The sequence below is a fragment of the Eleginops maclovinus genome, chromosome 8, assembly GCF_036324505.1.
Source record: "Eleginops maclovinus isolate JMC-PN-2008 ecotype Puerto Natales chromosome 8, JC_Emac_rtc_rv5, whole genome shotgun sequence".
NCBI classification, from domain to species: domain Eukaryota; kingdom Metazoa; phylum Chordata; class Actinopteri; order Perciformes; family Eleginopidae; genus Eleginops; species Eleginops maclovinus.
Window position 1 is genome coordinate 19,433,110 of NC_086356.1, and position 21,993 is coordinate 19,455,102.

The 21,993-nt window shown below is 41.6% G+C and overlaps 1 protein-coding gene across 7 annotated transcripts in view; it reads right to left on the reverse strand.

Annotated features, from left to right (window-relative positions):
• Nucleotides 1-21,993, reverse strand: part of ntng2b (netrin g2b) — a 70,258-nt gene that overhangs the window by 9,093 nt on the left and 39,172 nt on the right. The window contains exons 4-14 of one of the 7 annotated variants that reach the window (XM_063888779.1): nucleotides 19,863-20,035; nucleotides 18,165-18,194; nucleotides 10,161-10,394; nucleotides 6,751-6,822; nucleotides 6,481-6,597; nucleotides 6,180-6,284; nucleotides 5,921-5,995; nucleotides 3,725-5,749; nucleotides 3,443-3,559; nucleotides 2,028-2,132; nucleotides 570-644 (exon numbers count right to left, since the gene is read on the reverse strand). In XM_063888779.1, the coding sequence (XP_063744849.1) occupies nucleotides 570-644; nucleotides 2,028-2,132; nucleotides 3,443-3,559; nucleotides 3,725-5,749; nucleotides 5,921-5,995; nucleotides 6,180-6,284; nucleotides 6,481-6,597; nucleotides 6,751-6,822; nucleotides 10,161-10,394; nucleotides 18,165-18,194; nucleotides 19,863-20,035 (3,128 nt within the window). The remainder of the gene's footprint in view (nucleotides 1-569; nucleotides 645-2,027; nucleotides 2,133-3,442; nucleotides 3,560-3,724; nucleotides 5,750-5,920; nucleotides 5,996-6,179; nucleotides 6,285-6,480; nucleotides 6,598-6,750; nucleotides 6,823-10,160; nucleotides 10,395-18,164; nucleotides 18,195-19,862; nucleotides 20,036-21,993) is intronic. The other 6 variants (XM_063888782.1, XM_063888781.1, XM_063888780.1 and 3 more) reach the window with 6 other exon arrangements.

A 21,993-nucleotide genomic window follows, 5' to 3' on the forward strand; every position in this document is an offset into this window, starting at 1 on the left:
TAATGAGCTGGTTTAAAGGAAGCCAGTGAGAGCAGCGCCATAAAGTGCCTCTCTCAGCATTGAGGAAGCCACGCCGACGGTGGGGGAAGAACTGCCTAATTAAATATAAATGGCCGATTACTCCAGACTAGAGAGGCAATGGGACATTGTTTCACAAATTACCGTTACGAGTCAAGATGCTGCTTTATCGGTGTTTATCAATTGTGAGCTGTTAACGGTGAAAGACGGAGTGTGATAGAGCTGCCTGCATCAAAGACTCTCTGAGGTTGAAGGAAAAATGTTTTACTTTGCTAACAAGCATCCCTTTAAAAAAAAAAATCCATAAACAGGGACAGCAACGGCTTGATGGTTCAATATGAAACACTTACCTTGATCGTGCACATAAAGCAACCAAGAGGGAATGAGCAAATGCAAAACATAAAGCAGGCAGTGAAAGGAATTTTTCCACAGGTTTTCTGCTTGAAAACTGCGTCCAGACTTAAAGCAAAAGAGTTTACTGATCCGAACCAAAAGAGTCCAGAGGATTTAACCAAGCCTACGTTTCCTCAGGCCCCGTGTCGCTCTCTTACCTCTGAAATCATCGTATATGATCCCAAACAACTGTCTGTCCTGGGGCTCTCCTGAGATCAAGAGTTTCAGGAGCCCTTGAGGGATGAAGGTATCTTAGTTCAAGATTTGTCTCCATATCATTCACTGCGCCACAATCAGCTAAAGCACTATACCTTCACACAGCAGGAGCAGGTATGAGTTTGCATCAGTACTACAGAGACGTCCTGGGTGGAGGGGATTCCCACTAGATTCTACATTAAAGAGGAGGGTTGCTTTCTTCTATAAAGCTGACATAATCTTCACCTAGTGCAGTGTTTCTTAACTGGTTGGACAGATCCCAAAAGTCAGATTTTGTGAGAGTCTGTAAGCAAGGAGCAACTGTAGTGCTGCACATGACTCAGAGTTTTCAAGCAGGTTTCACAGCTTCGCATTTGAGTTTAATATCTGTGTAGACATGGAGAGTAGTGTAGCTTGTAGCTTGTTGTCTCTGAACACCCACACTGGTGTTTTAGTTAATCTGGCTGATTAGACAACTTCTCAGACTGTGTGGGTAGGTAATTGATTGACATTTTCCTGAGTCTCCCTTTTAGATTCCTTGCGCCTGCTGTTAGGCCTGGAAGAATTACACCTTTATCAATCTTTTGGTTAGGTCTAATCCGCCAGAATAACTGAAAACGATTGTGTATGGGTGTCCTAAGGATTTAAAGCAAATCATTAAAAAGAAACTAACATTAAAGATCACTTTTGACCTTGGAAAGTCACAGCATCAGACTTTGTGGTTAGAAAAGGGACAGACCTGGAGCTTTTGATTTCAAGACACTCAGGGCCGCCACTCCCTATACACAGCACACGCGCAGTGCGTAGGGCCTCATATTGCACTCATGTTGTGCGCATATGCGGCGCAATTATGTAAGAACAAGGACATCTCTTATCTGATACCATCGCACGCATCGTTGCAACGATTGACAATCAAAGGCGGGCACTAGTGCAGGTGAAGAAATGGAGTCAAAGAGACACTGGAAATACTGTATGTATGCAATGTATGCATTTTTCAGTTGATAATGTCCATTTGCACATTTAAACAAGTTGGCCAAGGGCAGCCCTGAAGATACTCCTACTGGCCTACCGTGCTTTTTAAAATGGAAATTGTGTTAACATCGTCTACACAATAAGGACTGGGCAAACTGGTAAGTGAGTGTGTGTGATACAAGAGAAACCTGGGAGACATTTGGCATGTTTTTCTTGAAAATAGTCAAAAAAGCTTATAGACCCATTAAACTCTGCTGCCAAAGGTGTATGAGATGAATACAAAATGTCAGTTTAGAGATTAAAATGATCAACTCTGAGCTGAAATGATTCATTAAATGCAGCTGTAAGAGCAATACTTTGTCCCTTATTAACCTCATCATGATAAATGTTGGGTCCCAATGCGCAACCAGTCATGAATCACTCATCTATTACACAATTTTAAATTCTACCTTTCTGTTTCTGTCTCTCTGTCTCTTCTCTGTCTTCATCCCCTCTCCCAGCAGAGTGTTTTGAGGTCTCATGACTCCCACTTTCCCACTCAGGTTTGTGGTGCACTACAAAGGATCAACAACTTGCAAATCAATCCGTATTGACGTAGCCCAGATTATCTCAGGCTGTTTCACCAAACTAGACAAGACAGCGGCTACTGACAAGACAACAACAGCCAATGACTTGTGAGAAACCTTTGCTAGTATAGATCCTATCTACATCCATAATTGGCCAAATAAATAGGGTTGGATAATCAAACCTGTTTAAAATATTAAATATCTGTTCACATCCAAATGTTCTCACTTTCTATAATCCCTTGATCAGACAAGAAATGAGGATGTTTAAAAAACTCAACAAATGATTTTGATGGCAGAAAGGGTTCTTGTTGCTTAATGTCAAATTTATATTCATTTTCTAGTCTATCTATATTTCCCACCTCCTGCTTGCTTTTTATATCCTGCCCTAGAGTGTCAATCATTGTCTCATATAAAAATATGGCGCGACAGTTGGTACCAAATTAAGATTTTTCCTTATGGCGAATGTTGACTGACAGGTTATCAGGTAGTTTTAGATACATTTAGATACGTTTCCAGTTTAATCACTATGAGCTGCCAGGTTTAACTCATAGTGACAGTTTATCTACAGCATGTTTTCAGGTTCACTTCTAATAATAACTCAGCAAAAACAATGCCACATCTCTATTTTCATCTTTTCTTTCTTTATGCTGCTTTTCTCTCAAAGATGACATTGTTGCGTTTTGAGTCTCATGAAGGTGTTCTTTAAATTCATGGGCGAATGAGAATCTGAGAAACCAGAACTGTAATTGACGTAAACCAAAATAGGAGGTCAAATTAATGAGATTTCTACCACCAATAAGAAATGTTATTTCGTCGACATGAGTCTTATATTGGTGCTCCTAACTTTTGTTGGAAACTGTCACAAACACATTAATCATAACCACAACAAGCAAAAGCAACATATGTGTGGTATTGAATGTGTTTTTATTCTCAACAATCTTAATAATCAAACAATGTTTATCAGTGTTGTTTTATTTTGAAACTGAGTTACAAATAATTTGCTCATGTTGGTGCCAAATTAGGATTGCCTACAACCGAGCTACTTATTTGACACAAATACATGAATTAAGATCAAATTATGTTCTTCATAGTGACCCATTTTAGCCATTGGAATTGCCAAGTTTAGCTTGTGATCAGTATATGTCCTTCAGGCTTGTGGGAGACTGCCCGCAATTGTCAACATACAGCAGGAAGCAAAAACAAAGATCCATTTTGCTAAAGTATAACGCTCTATGTAGCTCTGCTCTACGGGTAAACTACAGATAAAACTACAGGAACTTCGTCACCACTACATGTACCTTTACTCTCAGCTTTTCTTTCCTTTCCATGCTTAGGTGAGGTTGTCGTTTTGTGACCATCAATGTGATGTTCGTATCCATGAGTCTTTTGTTTGTGTCCTTCAGGCTTGTGGGAGACTGACACACACAAATAACATAGCAAGCAACAACTTTTATACATTTTTGCTATGATTCATTTAGTTTGGGTTAGAATTTGCCAAGTTTAGCTTGTTGTAAAAATGTATCTACGTCAAATTCACAGAACACCAGATTAACTTCACTATATAAACTACTAAGATATACCTTTGTGCTCATCAGTATTTACACTGTGCCCAGATGAAGTGGTTGTTTTGGAACCATGAGACTCTTCTACGTGGCCATGCATCGGTTTTTCAATGCCAAAAGTGTGTTGAACATGTCCATGAGTCTGCTGTTTGTGGCCAAGAGTCTCTCCAACTTGGCCGTGATTCGGTTGTACCTGGCCATGTAGTTCTTTTTCGTGGCCATGCATCTCCTGTACATGGCCATGAGTCTCTCCTTTGTGGCTGTAAGTCTCTTCTTTGTGGCCATGACTCTCTTTTATGTAGTCATGAGTCTCTTGTGTGTGGCCATGAGTATCACGTATGTGGCCATGAGTCTCTGTTACATGACCATTAATCTCTGACCTGTGACCACGAGTCCCTTCAACGAGGCCTTGAGTCTCTTGTGCATGGTTATGAGTCCCGACAAGGTGGCCATGCATTTCTTGTACATGGCCATGTGTGTCTTGTACATGGCCATGCCTGTCTTGTACATGGCCATGAGTGTTTTGTTTGTGGCCATGACTCTCTTGCACAAGGCCATGTGTGTCTCGTATGTGGTCTTTTGTCTCTCTTAGGTGATCATGAATCTCTGATTTGTGGTCATGAGCTACTTCAACTTGTCCATGAGCTACTTCAACTTGTCCATGAGCTACTTCAACGTGGCCATGCGTTGGTTGCACGTGGCCATGTCTGTCTTGTACATGACCATGAGTCTCTTGTACATGACCATGAGTCTCTTGTACATGACCATGAGTCTCTTGTACATGACCATGAGTCTCTTGTACATGACCATGAGTCTCTTGTACATGACCATGATTCTCTTGTGTGTGGCCATGTGTCTCTTTTACGTTACCATGCATGTCTGGTATGTGGCCTTTTGTCTCTTTTAGCTTACCATGAATCTCTGATTTGTGGTCATGAACTACCTCAACGTGGCCATGAGCTGCTTCAACGTGGCCATGCGTTGGTTGTACGTGGCCATATCCGCCTTGTACATGACCATGACTGTGTTGTACATGACCATGAGTCTCTTGTACATGACCATGATTCTCTTGTGTGTGGCCATGTGTCTCTTTTACATGACCATGAGTCTCTTGTACATGACCATGAGTCTCTTGTACATGACCATGAGGCTCTTGTACATGACCATGAGGCTCTTGTACATGACCATGATTCTCGTGTACATGACCATGATTCTCTTGTGTGTGGCCATGTGTCTCTTGTACATGACCATGAGGCTCTTGTACAGGACTATGAGTCTCTTGTACATGACCATGAGGCTCTTGTACATGACCATGATTCTCTTGTGTGTGGCCATGTGTCTGTTTTATATGCCCATGCGTGTCTGGTATGTGGCCTTTTGTCTCTTTTAGCTGACCATGAATCTCTAATCTGTGGCCATGAGTCTCTAATCTGTGGCCATTAGTCTCTTTGACATGGTCATGCGTTGGTCGTATATGGACATGTGACTCTTTTAAATGGACACGAGTCTGTTTGACATGGTCATGAGTCTCTTGTATGTGGTCATGAATCTCTGTGTTTTGGCCAACAGCCTCTTCAACATGGCCATGATTGTCTTTTACATGGCCATGAGTTTCTTGTACATGGCCTTGATTGTCGTTTACTTGTCCATAATTCTCTGATTTGTGCCCATTAATTTCTTGCACATGGCCTTGGGTTTCTTTTACGTGGCCACGAGTCTCCTTTACTATGCCATGTGATTCTTGTATTTGGCCATGAAGCTCTGATTGGTGACCATGAGTCTTTTCAACATGGCCATGCGTTGGTTGTACCATGCCAAGAGCATCTTGAACGTTGACATAAGTCTCTTCTATGTGTCCATGAGTTTCTTGTACGTGACTATGAGTCTTTTGGAAATGGCCATGGGACTCTTGGTTGTCGACTTCAGTCCCCACTATGTAGTCTTGCTTTTCTTGTACATGGCCATACGTATCTTGTAGGTGACCATGAGATTCTTTTTCATTGCCATGAGTCTCTTGTCCATGTCCCTCAGAATTGTGGGAAACTGAAACATCAAAGTTGCTTTAAATATAATGTGCACAAAGCAAGACATTTTCTATTCTACAGGGGGTATTTTTGCTTACTGGCTAGGTTTTTGGATATTTTCATCACTACAGGTTGACTACAGTACATAGAACTACAAGATTATTGCTACCACTACATACAATAAAAGTACCTTCCCCATGTTCAGATGAGACTGTTGTTTTGTGGCCATGAGTCTCAAGTTCATGCTCCTCAGACTTGTTGGGGACTGAAACATCACAAATATTATTTACATTAAAAAGCAAACATGTTGATACATTTCTGCATTACCCAGCCGCAGGACATGAGTTGCCAACGTCAGCTTGTAAGGAAAGTTTTGCAAATGTTCTCCACCGGAAGTAAAGTATGGAAATCTTGGAGAACTTTGCCTTCACTTGATATAAAAGAGATACCTTTTCTTTCGTTATGCTCCTCACGCTCGCTCTCCGCACCGTGCCCGGATAAGGGTGTTTTGTGTTCATGTGCCTTGTGTACAAGTTCCTCATATTCGAGGGGAACTGAAACACAACACTTGCCATTGAAATAACAAACAAAAGTCTACAAATATATCTGCTATTTCCATTGTTTTAGGGAACCATGTTTGAGAGTTGCATTCTAGTATACTTGACATGTTGTATAAGTTATACTACAGTATATACATCTACATGAACTCTATTGTAGTGGATATTCTCTACCTCTCTACACAAGATATACCTATCTCTTTAGTAGTTTTTTCTTCACCATCCTCCTTCCTATCCTTCCCGTGTCCAGGTAAGGTTGCTGTTTTGTGGCCTTGAGTCTCATGAAAGGGTCCCTCAAACATGTGGGAGACTGAAACACCGTAATCGAAACATAAGTTTGATAAGAGACAGTTTTGCTTTAAGTTGCCAAGTTTAACACGATGGAAAATGCTATACTTTAATGATCACCACTACAATAAATTACATTTGGCTACAATCACTACGTTACGTAGTAAAAATATACCTTGCCTATGTCCGGGTGAAGTTGTCTTGTGACCATGGGTCTCATGAACCTGTCCTTCAGATATATCGGGGACTAAAACACCACAATGTTCATTAGAATAACAAGAATACATTGATATATACAACTATGGTTTCCAATTACTTTTAGGGGCCATGTTTTGTGAGTTTCAACATTTCATTTTAGTCTAATGCACATCTTTTTTTTTTTGTACCAGGTTGTATAAACCAAATATTGTATGGTATTAGATTTATATACTTGATACATATAGAAGACTGACACACCAGAATGATATTAAATGTGATAGAAAACATTTGTCACAAAACTGATTGCTCTACTTTCGCTAAGTTGTAATAGTTGATCTACTTTATATTTTCTTTTATCAGCAACTGACTGTAGATAGATACATTCTTTATCCATTTCACCTTCATCCTACTCCCGGTCAGGTTAAATGATGAGAACCCTATTGGTGCCAATTTGATCTAGCTCCATCGCTTATGCTGAGTGACTATCAGGTTTTTAGGGTCCCCTTTTTCTGTGTGCTGTCAAGTTATACTCATAGTAAAAGTTTATCTACTGCATATTTACTGTGCCAAAAGTAAACTACTCTATATAAATCTACAAGAACAACGGCACGACAAAGTATAAAATAATAATGCCTCTCTTTTCAGTTTCTCTAGCTTTATGATCCTTCTCCTTTTCTGTTTTGAGGCCAAAATAATCACATTTTACACAAGAACGCGTGAGGTGTTTTACAGGCTGAACAATAAGAACTTTATAATTAGGCTCATACTGCAGTGGGTAAAGATTACTGATATATTCTGCCTTCCTCTCCCTTTTCCTCGGGGACCTTGTTTTCCTTTTCTCTTTTCCCTTCACCCTCTGTCAGATAGTGGATCATCAGGGGCCTTAGCCCTGGGTTTTGTTTTGGGAAAAAGCTGCAAGAGTCAGAGAGGCTTGAGAAACTCGTTCATCACTGCACTTTCATTCCTGCGTGTGAAAGAAATGACATGCACTTCCTTTTATCTGTATGTCCTGAAATTCCGTGTTTGAGCTGCTTTATCTTTGTTCCTTTCTATAATAGAAGAGTCTCTTATCCTATATCTGGTGGCAGTGTATTTACCCCAAAAATGAATATTCATAGGATGGTATATCATGTATTATATTACTTCTCCTTAGATTGAGATTTAATGTTCTCTGCGGTGCGCTCACACAAAAAATCTCAAATCAACACTCGCTCACACAGCCCGCTTTTACTGCATTTTTAATTGTTGCTTGCTCAAGTTTCGCTTTTTCTTTCTCTTTTCTCTGTAAGTTCCACTTTCCCAGAGGGCTTTATGCCTTTCCCAGCATCCTTTGCTTTGTGTTTATAGGGCCATGAATAACATAACAGAGATGTGAAACTGGTTCAGTTTATGGATCAAGCTTCTTCTTCCTTTTACCTTTTCCGATTACTGCAACATGGGTAGTCGATTCAGACTAAAAGTATAAATAGCCAATCACATGAAGCGACCACAACATGCACGTCATTGAGGTACTAATGATCACCACTCCACCAGAGAATACAATGCATCGTGCATCCATCTGGGTTTCCCCTTGAGGTGTTTTTCCACCGGCGATGTACATCTCCAGTTCTTCTTCAGAGGGGGGCATCCTGCAAGCATCCTGCTCCCCTGCAGAGTGTCCCCCTTCAGGCGATCAACCGCCCACTCACTCCCCCTTCATCCCTCCCTCCCCCTCCCTGGGGCTCCAGTGAGACAGGCCGCCAGCAGCTGTTCTCACAGCACCCTGGACCATTTCACACAACTGGCATCATGCCATCATTACATCTCATCAAAGTAACCCCTGCCTCCCTCTACTCATGTCCGACTCTGGCCCCACTGGACCTCCTCTCTCACACATCTGTCACCGCTGCACACACACACACACACACACACACACACACACACACACACACACACACACACACACACACACACACACACACACACACACACACACACACACACACACACACACACACACACACACACACATACACAGGAGATCAAAAACTCTCTTGTGGGAGAGCAGGAGTCTGAATCACAGTTGTTTCAAAAGGCTGATGTAGCACAGCAGTGAGCATAAATGCATTTAATCTCAGTACAGGTGCCGCCTTGGGGGTAGGAGTGATTTGAACTGTTCTTGGCATTAATCTCAATCAGCTCAGCTCGAACTGTCTGAAGCAGCGTTCAGAGTTCCTGCTTGGGTACACGGACACATAAGACGAACCTCAAAGATCATGTGATCAATTATTTAAATCTTGACACTTCATATATTTTTGCCCCTCTATGACATAATATTTTTCAATGTATGGCAATAAGATAAAGTATATGTTCATTTCCCCCCAAATTTTGACCCCAAAAGACCATTTGTATATCAATTACCCACCCAGCGCTACCTTGAATCTTTGTGAAAACTCTCAAAATCCAAAACCTTTTTAATAGACTAGATGATTTCTAGTTAATTTGGGCTGTTTTGCTGTTTAACAACAGCCATTCATCACAACTTCAGTTAAATATATGGTCACTACTTCCCAAATGCACAAATGCATTTTCACTTTAACTTGACTATTTGAAACCCTTCTGCATAAACATTTTCACGCTTGTGCATGCATTTGTTTGAGTACTGTTTTTTGCAGAAATGTTCAATTTGTTTTTTTGTGAAAATGCATACGTTTGTGAAGTAGTGAGCTTACAATTGGATAAACAACACTTGAATTATAATGGATGAGTTCTGTGAGAGTTTGTAAGGTAATTTGACATACTTTTGCTAAACACAGCCCACATTTACTTCACTTCATCCAAAGATTTTCTAAATTTCTGTCATACGTTGTTCCCTGTTGAGGCAAGCCTGACAATTGTCTTAACAATTCAAGGTAACTCGAGGTGAGTGTTTGATATAAAAAAGATCATTTGGAGTATTCTGCTAATGTTAAGGGGGATGTTTTGGGATTAGATCTGATTCTGTCTCTGCTGTTAGGTCTTCACATCTTTCCGTCACTCTGATCATGTGGCTGCTGCTCCACAATCCTCTCACTGTCTCTGAATGATGCAAAGGCAATGTCTTCGGAGCTCAGACAGTTCTCAAACCTGCCAGAGCTCATCCTCCCTCTCACTCACTCACCCACATTAACTCCATTTCACTGCCACGAACCTAAATTGAATAAGCGTCCCTGACATGTGATACCATGCTGAACAACATAAGATTATAAGAGCTTACGAGCCCGTTAACATCACTTTCACCGCCTGAACATTGTCCATTTCAGAGAGGTTCCACCCCATAAAAACCATCAAGCTGCTACTAAATCAGATTATACTATATTCTGGGCAGCTTCTACTTTATATCTACTGTCATCTATGGGTGTGCCTTACCTCCTCTCTCACTATGCCTCGGCTCTGTGTGTTTTCCCTCAGTATCGTGCAGGCTCTTGTGATGGTAAAGACGGGTCAGGACAGACTGCAGTGTGACTGGATGGTAATGGTGTTGGTTATGTTGATCAACAACTGGATGATGAGTGGACTCCTTTGGGACTGGTACAGACAGATGTGTGGGTTCAGGGGTTGTCTCTGAAGGTGTGAGCTCCTCTGCTGAAGGAGGAGGAACCTCTGCAGGAACAGGAAGTGTGTCAGATTATCCTGTATGTAGTGGGGGCTCATACAAAGGGCTTGGTTGTGATTGAATTGTCAATTTTGCTTAGGAAGGTTCCTAACGGACTGAAATGACCCTGAATCTTTTAAGGGGCCGCCATGATAAGGGCTGGGCTCTCGAGATGATAGGAAAGGAGCTTCAATACGTCCCTTATATCTCCTTAAACTTAGGAAACACTGGCCTTCCTGTAGGAAATAAAAGGAGATAATGCTGTCCCACAATACCTTGCGGGCTCAACATTTAACTAGATCGGCCGCTCACACAAACAACCGGTCGTGAAAATGCAGATCACGTAAGTTACAATGCTTATTCAGCATTTTACAACTTATGCAGTAATTTGATTGACTTTTTGTTTGAACGTTCAACTCTGTTAAATCAAAAGGCGAAATATCTAAGTTTATTACCGTCAAATCATCAAATACATTTTCAAAGTATTTATTAAATTGGTTGGGGTTTCTTAAACTTTTCTAAACCTATTTTAATGATAGATCAGAACAAATTATGCATGTATTGCATAACATTTTATTTGTCTAAATACTTTCATACAATAACACTAATTGGGATTCATGTGAATTAAAAAGTGTGGATTGTTTACCATTACGTTACAGTTTTATTTCTCATTTACATTCTCACATTGGTTATAAACAATATATGATTCTCCTTTGTCCACGTTTATGAAGCCCCCATATGCTACACCTTAAGAGTGCACAGGGCGAAGTGTCTGGATGCCCTAATGAGCAGTACGGAATGTAGTTCGTCTGCGCAACATAACTACGTCGGCCATTAAAAGGGCAGTCAGATTCTCCTAGCCATTTCCTGATGAATTCTCCTTCACATCTTTCCTTAACCCTGTGATGTTTCTCAGTGAGGTTAAAGAATATGTTTGAATATATTGTTTAGGAAAAGATGATGGGAGCTGAATTTTTTGACAATTCTACCACTCTGACCAGTGTCTGATAGTTGGGTGGAGCCGTCTGTAACTTGGGTTTCTGCTGGTGTAGCCCTCGTGTTGCATTAGTTTCACGAGGACAGATAATGTAAATGCAATGAGAAACGAGCACGCTAAGACATTAGCATAAGAGATGCAGCCTCAGATTGTTTATCCAAAGAAAGCCTTGCTATCCCTTTTTTTCTCCCAATGTGCGCACACACACCAACACACACACACACACACACACACACACACACACACACACACACACACACACACACACACACACACACACACACACACACACACACACACACACACACACACACACACACACAGGAGTGAGAACACACAGTGATGGTGTGATTTCACACTGCTGAGATAGGCTAAACTCAAAAGCTGTTCCACAACCCTTTCACTGCTGGAGAACAGTTTTTTTTTGTGTTCTGTAAAACACAGTGACTGTTAAAGGTGTGACTATTGTTATCGTGGTTGTAAAATGAAATCTCACAGTGTTTGTCAAAGTGTGTTGCTCGGTTTTACACTTAAAATGCTGTTTGGTTATGTGTGCATATGTGTTTTTGTCATCTGACAAATTTGAGAGATAATGGACGTTTTGATGCGTCACTTTCACATCTGCAATGAATAATTCTGTACAATACCACATGCTGGTATAGAGTTAGTGTCCCCGGCTAGCTAACCTGAAGTGAATAGACCTGGATGTTTTATGTTCGTCTGAGTTTGTATATTTATGTTTTATTGCACTAATTGTAAGTTGAGTTGGATAAAACCTAAATGAAATGTTATGTTATCTAACATGGTTTGGTTACCTGATTTTTACGGTTAGAGAAAGTAGCATAATTCTGACCGTAGACATTCAGGCTTGTGGCAGCAGTCCTCTTTTTTTTAAAGGGGCCCTAAAATGCTAATTTTCATATTTCATATTTGTAATTGATGCCCTATTGGACGTGTTTAGATGGCTGCTATACCTCCGAACGGTTTCCAAGGTCTATTTTTGTGTCTTTTGTAAAATTGTGTAATTTCTGTATATATTTTTGTATCTTGGTGTAACATTAAGCTGTCTTTAGCTCTTTTGCTGTAACGAATGAAAATGTTCCCTCTGTGGGACGAATAAAGGGATTCTGATTCTTCTGATTCAGAAAAAGTAAAAAAGAAATAATAAACAAATATATACATATACTGTATATATATTACACAACCCATAAAAGGGAAAACCCCCCAAAACATAATAAGGCCCCTTAAAAGTTTATGATGTGAACAGATCCACATCCAAATCACTACCTAAACATATGTAGTTCTAATATATATGTTCCCTTTAGGAGAGTTAGTAGTCCACCTCCATTGTAAATTCTATACCTTTTTTATCAAAACGTTGAAAGCAGATATAGAGAAAGCATGCCACGGGCACAAGAAAAGAGTTGTAATCTCTAAGTAATCAATATAAGCAGGAGTTAGTCAAACTTTAACCATCTCTTCTAACTATTCTAGTGTAATACACTACTATAATGATTTATTTTTATGCTACCTATTTTGCAAGAGCCTACCTTCACTTAGATCAGAATGATAAAGGTTTAGCGAGCTGAAATGTGAGTTTCCAACCCCATAAACGGAGCCGCTCGAGGATAAGGCATCTGCATGTAGAAGTAAAAAGCTCATCATTTTCAGCCGTGCAACAGCGCCATCACTCTCTCACAGCAATAATCTAAACTGACTCATTACATAATCTGTGACGTGGGCCTGTCGGTTTGTGTGGATGGACTCATGCACTGACACACACACACACACACACACACACACACACACACACACACACACACACACACACACACACACACACACACACACACACACACACACACACCTCAGCAAGCATACAGTGTGCAGTCCCTGCTCGGACACAACTTTAGGTGTCCTCCACACCGATGCATATGCATATAATGAGATCATTTGTCCCGTGTATTAATGGAGCCGGAGAATGATAACAATAATGTTTAATGCCACCTGTCAGTCTCAGCATTCTCATCGTTTATTAGCGCAGTGATAAACATTGATTTAACTCCGTGCTAATGAAGACATTGTGATTCAGCACCAGTTAAGGTTTTTTTTCCAGAACACCTAATGGTGGCGGTCGGAGTGACTGCATGGATGTTTTTAATATGTCACATGATTTTCCAGACATGATCCAATCTCTCCCAGTCTGAGGGCAAGTTCAAGCTTAATAAAAATGCAGGGAAGATAGACAGAGAGGATTGTGTTTGATCTGGTGTGGGTTTGCAAACACTCATGTTCTGTATTCAGGTTATTCTGCAGCTCTGGGAAGCCATTTGAGGTCACGGTTGGATATATAGGTAGATGTGCAACTGGGTTTTAGGATTTTGTCTGACCTCCCCTCCCCCCTTCACCGAACGCCCATCTGTGCAGCAGACCAATGGGCTGCCTCCGCTGTGGATCAGACTCTCTTGCCAATAGATCGCTAATCCTCATCTGAGCATGCTCCGTGACTTAACTGGGACAGGGACAAAGGGTGAAACTACGATGACATGCTGCTCATGTGTATGAGGATGCATGCTCTGCAGCACACACTACAGTCCAGATCCAACCATTTATCCTTTAAAAAAATCCTACATCAGATACTTAATATGGGATTTGCTTTATCAAATTGAAGGTCATGTAATTATGGTTTGTATAGCCATTGTTAGCAAATGTAGTTTCCTGCACAGGTATTTCTCTAACAAACAAGCTTTGAATGCATGTGTAAATAAATGCAGCTAAGAGCCAGAGATTAAACATGATGTCATTCAAAAATGCCTATGTTGTAATGTGATGTAGCTACAGATGCTACAGGACTTTCAGCCACACGTTATCATCAAACCTGTGCATTAGCTAAAATGGCCATAAATCCGCCGTTTGGGCTTCTCAATTGTGATTTTCTTTTAACCCCCTGTTTTTCCAGGTTTTCCATGATTTTTATTTTGTATATCTTGGTAAATTGTATTATGGGCATTTTATGACATTTGCACTCACCAATTAACAAATTAAACCAATAAAAAAAGAAAGAAATTGCAATCTGTATCTCCTTCATTGACAAGAACAATATTTGCAGCTGTATTATGGAGGTAAAATATTTTTTGTACAACCAACATTTAAGTGGATGGAAATGGGAGAAAAAATCCCAGCTGTTTCTTAAAACATTATGTGTATTTGATATATTTATTAATATTTTCAAATAATAAACACGCTTCTTTTGATGCATATTTAAATGCAACTGTGAGCAAGAGAAAATAACTGAGATTAGAGATGATGTCATTCAAGATGGATTATGTTGTAATGTGATCTAGTTATGAATGTCACAGGACCTTCAGCTACACGTGTATCAGCGTGTGTGTGTGTGTGTGTGTGTGTGTGTGTGTGTGTATCAGTGGGTGTGTGTCAGTGATTGTGTGTGTGTGTGTGTGTGTGTGTGTGTGTGTGTACAAACAGTAGTGGCAGCCACTCTGTGAGAATAGAACCTAAGACCCTCAGATCCCCGGGAGGAAAAGGCGGGGAAGAAGATGATTTATTGGTTTCACTGAACTGCACCATATGCCGCCATAACCCCACAACGTGTGAACACACACACACACACACACACACACACACACACACACACACACACACACACACACACACACACACACACACACACACACACACACACACACACACACACACACACACACACACACACACACACACACACACACACACACACACACACACACACACACACACACACGTGCACATACACACACAGATAACAAAGGTTTACTCACGTCAGGGTCAGGTTCAAGCCAAATACACCTCGCTAAATCTGGGATGGCAGAAAAAAAAGGCAGGAATACTCTACGATGATCGTCCTGGTGTCAAGTGCAACTGTGTGAGGAGTTATGTTTGTACAGATTTTTAAACTTGATATATCTGAATATGTAGTATGTATTTGGTGCATTTTTATATGGAGATGAATTCATGTAGTTACTAAGTTAAAATGTATACATTAGTTGATTGACAGTAAATTAATGGTCAACATATTTGATACTGGTTTTAATGCAAATATGGCAATGAAAAACTAGTTTTAGGTTTAGTAGGATTTTTTCTTATTTGTATACCTTGGGACTGTTGTTCAGATAAAACAAAAACGTATGATGGACATTTCCTGAGATTCTGCATTCACCAAACGTTATGCTGGTAAAATATAGTCCAAATGACGTCATTGTAAACCAAAAAAAAGGGTCTGATGTGCCGCATCCTTCATACGGGATTTAAAAAGCTTTCACAGCACTGTGACTCTGTTTCTACAACATTGAAGCTTCTGTCAGCCCCTCCTAAATCACAGCTAATCACCGAGTTCTTTGACTTCCCTCCACGATGTCAGCCAAACAACAAAAGTGCTGTGCTGTTCAACAAACACTCTTAATGGATTTCCTTCAGACAAAAAAAAAGAAAGGAAGAAAGTGTGACGACATTGCAGCTCCTCCCACGTCCTAAGTGCTTTCCTGCAGGAACACGAGAGGACCGCCTACCAAGATGGCAGGTTTAAATTTAGCATGAAGCAGAGCCGGGCTTTGAGGTCCACTTTACTGTACATTCAAGCGTCTGACAGTTAATGTTTGCATCCATCCTGGGCTGCTTAAGATCAGTCAGTCAGAACAAATAAAGTCAAAATGTCCAAACAGTTTGACGCCAGCGCTCTCAGGGCAGGACGACCGACGTCTGGCATTAGCGTCAGAGATATACGACCGGGGATCAGCCGATGTACATCTAAGACTTCCACTAAGGATGAATTATGCATGATATATACACAGACACAAACCCGCTGCTCTTTAGCATCTATAAGCATAACCAAAGGCACAAACATTCACTTGTGCTCTGTAAGTTTCCACTTCACTGCTGCTGGGCCATCTGACCAGCTGTGGCCAGGAGTTGAACTATCTAGATCCTAAACCTTGTAAGAGAAAAAGTGAAAATGCTGGCACTGTACAAATACTCCAGGAACGATGAAACTTTAATACAAGCTGGCGAGTATTGTAACTAAAATGTACCTTTTCATTGTGTTTTAAAATCACTTACATTGGGATTATTATTAATAGCTCTGCCAAAGAAGTTGGTTTCAGTTTGGGTGTTAGGTTTGTTGGCTGTCAGCATGATTACTAAAGAAATAATGACCCAGTTTCCATTCTACAATGGAGAAGCATAAGCAAAGGAAAAAAACTCTAGAATAAGGAGTGGATCGATTTCAAAGGAAGAATTATACATTATTTTTCCTTTATAGAAACAGCATTGATGGAGGACCCTTCGAGTGCCCTTAAATGCATTGACCAATAAACAGCCTTTTTTTGTCAGAGGAGTTTCTATACCACTTTATAATCATATTATATTTTGATATTCAAAAACAGATCTTCCGAAAAAGAAAGTTATTGAGTCATTTTTAATTGAAGATAAAGACAAAGACAAAAGATGGAGATTTCTGCAGGGTGTGCATTATGGATCATGTTTATACAAAAAGTAACTTCAGCTGTCAAATACCTCCAGCTATGGCTAATGTACTGTCTTCCACCTTCCCAGGGGGCTCCAAAGATTCGTGGGTAAAAGCCGGGTATATAGTTCAGCTTCTAGGATTATTGCGGAGCTCTCTGCTTCACCCTTGGGACCACCCTCACACTCATGTTCACTGCGTTTCACCTACAACTTCACCTTGAGAAATACCCCCAGCTTCAGACCCTGTCTCATGTTCAGGAGCAGTAATGTCTTATATGAAGTTGAACATAGGTAAAAACGATGATTAAAAACGACATGCATGCTAATTTTTAGGTATAAGTATTTAGTGCCTCTATCAGGCAGGGGGTGGGGTGGGGGAGGGGGGAGTCTGTGGGAGAGAACCTCCCTGAACCTTGTGGATTTTAGCCTTTGAAGACCATTTACATGCACAACAACCTATACACAGGAAAGAGAAATCCCCAAAAAACATAATAAGGCCTCTTTAACAAACAGTAACTGAACCACTCAACATATTTTAAGCCCACTACCAAGCAGGTGCACTCTTTTATAACCTATACGCATTATTTTGTATCTAACTCAGAGAGGAGACCTTTTAAAAACTTCTGCAGTGCGGTCCAATTGCTGAGTCTATCCATGCATCAGCCTTTTACTGTCCGGCCATGTGGAGAACAGCCCCGTGCTGTCAGGGTTGATGTTGCCACTTTGCCGATCGTTTCTGTCTAACAGCTCGGAGGCTGAGAGCCTCTCCACAGAGAGAATCCCTAATCAAATTCCCTTTTATTCCTGCCTCTCCGAGCTCCTCACCCGGAATCACACTGCATTACAACTCACTAACATATGCCCACATCCTCCTTCTCCACCATTTCTCTCCCTGTCTCGCTTCCTTCAATCCCTCTGCAGCACTGTGTTTTAGTCGAAGTAAGAATAAGCAGAGCTGTGGAAGAGTTCCTGCAGGTTAGTGTGATGTGCTGTGATGAAAGGACATGGCGACAGAGAGGCCTATTAATAATGAAGCAGAGAGCCCGAGCTGCAGCACTGAGAGAGGAGACGCAGGGAAAGAGAAGTGACTGACTAGAGAGCCAGCTGAACATCACAGTGGGGAGCGGGAGTTTAGCAGACATACAGAGAGTGGGGTTCAAAAATGACATTTCAAATGCAACAAAAAGGGGGAGAGACAATACAGGAAGTGAGAGAGAGTGGAAGACCACCCCCTCTTCTTTTGCTTTGCATTATTACTTACTAGAACCGGAGGGGGAACCAGCAATTGTACCTGAAAGAGAATAAGAAAAAAGGAGAGGAGATGAGAACTTGTTTATTTATGCATTCAATTTGCCTAAATACTTGACTGCCTCGTTCATCAGACTGAGGAGGCAGAGAGAGCTTAAGAGCCGTTCTGCTAAATAAGGTTTGTTGTAGACGACCCCTCGTCTTCAAGTAATTACTGGGCCTCCAACGCCTGCTCCTTTAGTCCTTGAGTTAACCTTTTATATTTCTAGAAAATCAGAGGCCCCTCATCATATATGCATGTTTTAAGAGAGAGCTGCTACTTGAGTCAAAACTTTGTGCCATTCTTGCATGTTTTTCCCGAGATTGTATTTATAGTTAGCCTAGCTTGGCATGCATAATGCACTCTGTAGAGACCAAACTGTTTCGTGAGAATTTTTTGCATTTTCAACAGAGCAAGCTGCAAACATTTGAATTTTTAAATCCTGTTAATGGGATTCAGTGGTTTGAAAGCACGGTGATGAAGCTCTGAAGGCTTGTGTTGCTATAGAACTGGGTTAGAAATAACAACATGATTTTTATGATTTTAAAATGCTGACAATAGAGCCATTTCCTGCAGTGTGGGTGCAGGTACAGGTGTGTCTGACTGTGTTTCACCATCTCTGCGCATGTGAGTGTGTCTAGGTTGGTTTGAAGGAAAAAAACTAGGGAGGAGCTGCCCCAGATTATTATTTTATCATAGCTTTCTACAGTAGCTGGCTACACTCGCAGAGAGGATTTCCCCCCACGCACTCCTGCACTGTTACACCGCTCTGATCTGCTCTCTGCAACGAGGTGACGACAACTTGCCGAACTCAGTCCCTCCGTCATCATCTCTCAACTTCTCCTTTCGTTTGAACTTGTTCCTTTGATTCTGCTTTTCTTTCAGGATCTCAGTGATTATAAACGTATATACCCATCAAGAAAAGAAAATGCAGAAAACTGCATGTACATTAGTTTTGAAAGAAAAAAAAATGTCATCATGAATTCTGATTGCATTGATGCTTCAGGAGAAGCTGGGATTGTTACAAGAGCAAAAATGCTAGTGGAATAAATAAATAAAAATAATCAAATAACTAAATAAAAAATATAAATACTCTTGTCACTGTCTAGTTTGCAGACTTCATCTTGTCACTAAAAATGTATAATATGTATTAAATGACATAGCTAACAGGATACAGAGCTAGCATTAGCTGAAATTAGCAAAAAGACTAGAAAAACCATACAAAAAAAGTGTAAAGGTGACAATTTGCCTTTTTATACTGTGGTGTGCTAGACTTCCAGGGATATATTAGATATAATATGTTAATTATTTAGCAAGGACTTTGTTATTTTTCATTGCACCAGGCTAGCTGTTTCCCTCCAGTCTTTGTGTTGAACTAACCTAATCAGCTGCTATAGCTTTAGCTTTCTTTTACTGGTAGTTTGAACGCAGAACAAACTATCCTAAATGCAGCAGTGTCCAGGCCTTTCCTAGGAAACATTCCCTGTCTGCAGTATACGATTGCATCATATTTGAGTCGTGCAATTTAGAATAATCAGTAGTAATTTCCACGTACAACACGGTATAGCGAGCTGACAGACATTCAGCTAGGCAAGTCAGCACTATTTAAGAATCAGAATGATGAATTGGATCATCCCAGAATGAACGGATAAAGTTGTTTTAGGTACGTACAGGAGTTTGGCGTCCCGTTGGGTGTCGGCAGGTAGGATCCTGCCTTCCAGGACTTGGCTTTGAACCCCTTCCTGCAGCGCTGGCAGTCCTGGCCCGTGGTGTTGTGTTCACACTGGCACTGGAGGTTCCCATCCAGCAGCAGGCACTGGGAGGCATGGAGGTTACACTTACACCTTTTAAAAGAGAGGAGAACACAAAGGTGAGAGGTGATGACATAAGGCAGAAAGTGAAACCTGTAATCACACACTGGCTGTAAGTGTTAATGATGCTAGGTTATACAGGGTTTTCACATTAAGAGGGAAAAAAAATGCAAGTAGTGCATGTTTAAGGTCTGAGCAGAGATGGACAACAGATCTATTGTGGGTGAATTGCATTATGGTAATTATTGTAAAACAGGATTACACAAGATTAGGAGAGTAAGATTAAGGTAAGCAGGGTTGCACGTAATTTGTTGTGTACTAAGCAGTTAACGTAAATCACAATGTACAGGTGACAAAGAGAGACCAAAAGTAAGAACTTAGTATACAAAGTAATATCTTTGGTTTTGTATGTGGGGGTTGTGTTAGGGGTGTGTGTACCTTTGCATGCATTGTACAATGTAGCAGAACCCAGAAAATAGTTAAACACACTATTAATATGATGAACTGAATACATTTTATGCACGCTTTGAGAGCCCCCGGCTGTGGAGGCACAGAAGGCCCAGGATCCCTGCTCACTGGTTTTAACCAGTGCAGATGTGTGTAGATCTCTGAAAAGGATCAACACACACAGGGCTCCAGGACCTGATGGCATCCCTGGCCGGGCTCTCAAGGTGTGTGCAGTTCAGCTGGCAGATGTGTTCACAGACATTTTCAATAGGTCACTGCTCCAGTCTGTAGTCCCCACATGTTTTAAAGAGTCCATCATTGTCCCTGTCCCCAAAAAGACAAAACCCATCTGCCTCAATGACTACCGCCCATTTGCACTCACCTTCATCATCATGAAGTGCTTTGAGCGGTTAGTCAAAACTTGTATCACCTCCTCCCTCCCTGACTCACTGGACCCCCTGCAGTTTGCCTACAGAGCAAACAGGTTTTCGGATGATGCCATCTCCCTCACCCTCTTCACTGCCCTCTCCCACCTGGACCAGAGGAACACTTATGTGAGAATGCTGTTCATTGGCTACAGTTCAGCATTCAACACCATTGTGCCCTCCAAGCTCATCATTAAGCTCAGCGACCTTGGACTCAAAAGCGCCCTCTGTGACTGGATCCTGAGCTTCCTGACGGGCAGATCCCAGGCAGTGCGGATAGGGAACATCACATCCTCCACCTTGACCCTCAACACCGGAGCCCCTCAGGGTTGTGTGCTCAGCCTTCTCCTCTACTCCCTGTTCACGCACGACTGTGTGGCCACACACAGCTCCAACACCATCATCAAGTTTGCTGACGATACGACCGTCATCGGCCTGATCACAGACGGCGACGAAACGGCGTACAGAGAGGAGGTCAGAGCCCCGACATCTTGGTGCCAGGACAACAACCTCCATCTCAACGTCAGCAAAACAAAGGAGCTGATTGTGGACTACAGGAAGAGGCAGAGAGAGGCACACACACCCATCACCATCGACGGGACTCCTGTGGAGAGAGTCAGCAGCTTCAGGTTCCTCGGGGTAAACATCAGTGAGGACCTGACATGGACACATCACACCAGGGTCATATCCAAGACAGCTCGACAGCGGCTCTTCTTCCTCCGCAGGCTGCGGAAGTTCAACATGGACTCCAGGATACTCTGCAACTTCTACAGGTGCACCATCGAGAGTATCCTGACTGGCTGCATCACCGCCTGGTATGGCAGTTGCACCGCCCTCAACCGTAAGACTCTACAGAGGGAGGTGAAAACTGCTCAGCACATCACCAGGACGGAGCTGCCATCCATGGAGGACCTCTACACCCAGCGGTGTAGGAAGAAGGCCGGTAGGATATTAAAGGACCCCAATCACCCCAGCAACAATCTGTTCTGTCTGCTGCCGTCTGGCAGACGGTACCGCAGCATCCGGACCAAGACCACCAGACTCAGGGACAGTTTTATACCACAGGCTATAAGACTGCTGAACTCCTGAGCTCTGTGAATATCTACTCACATCTGTTTA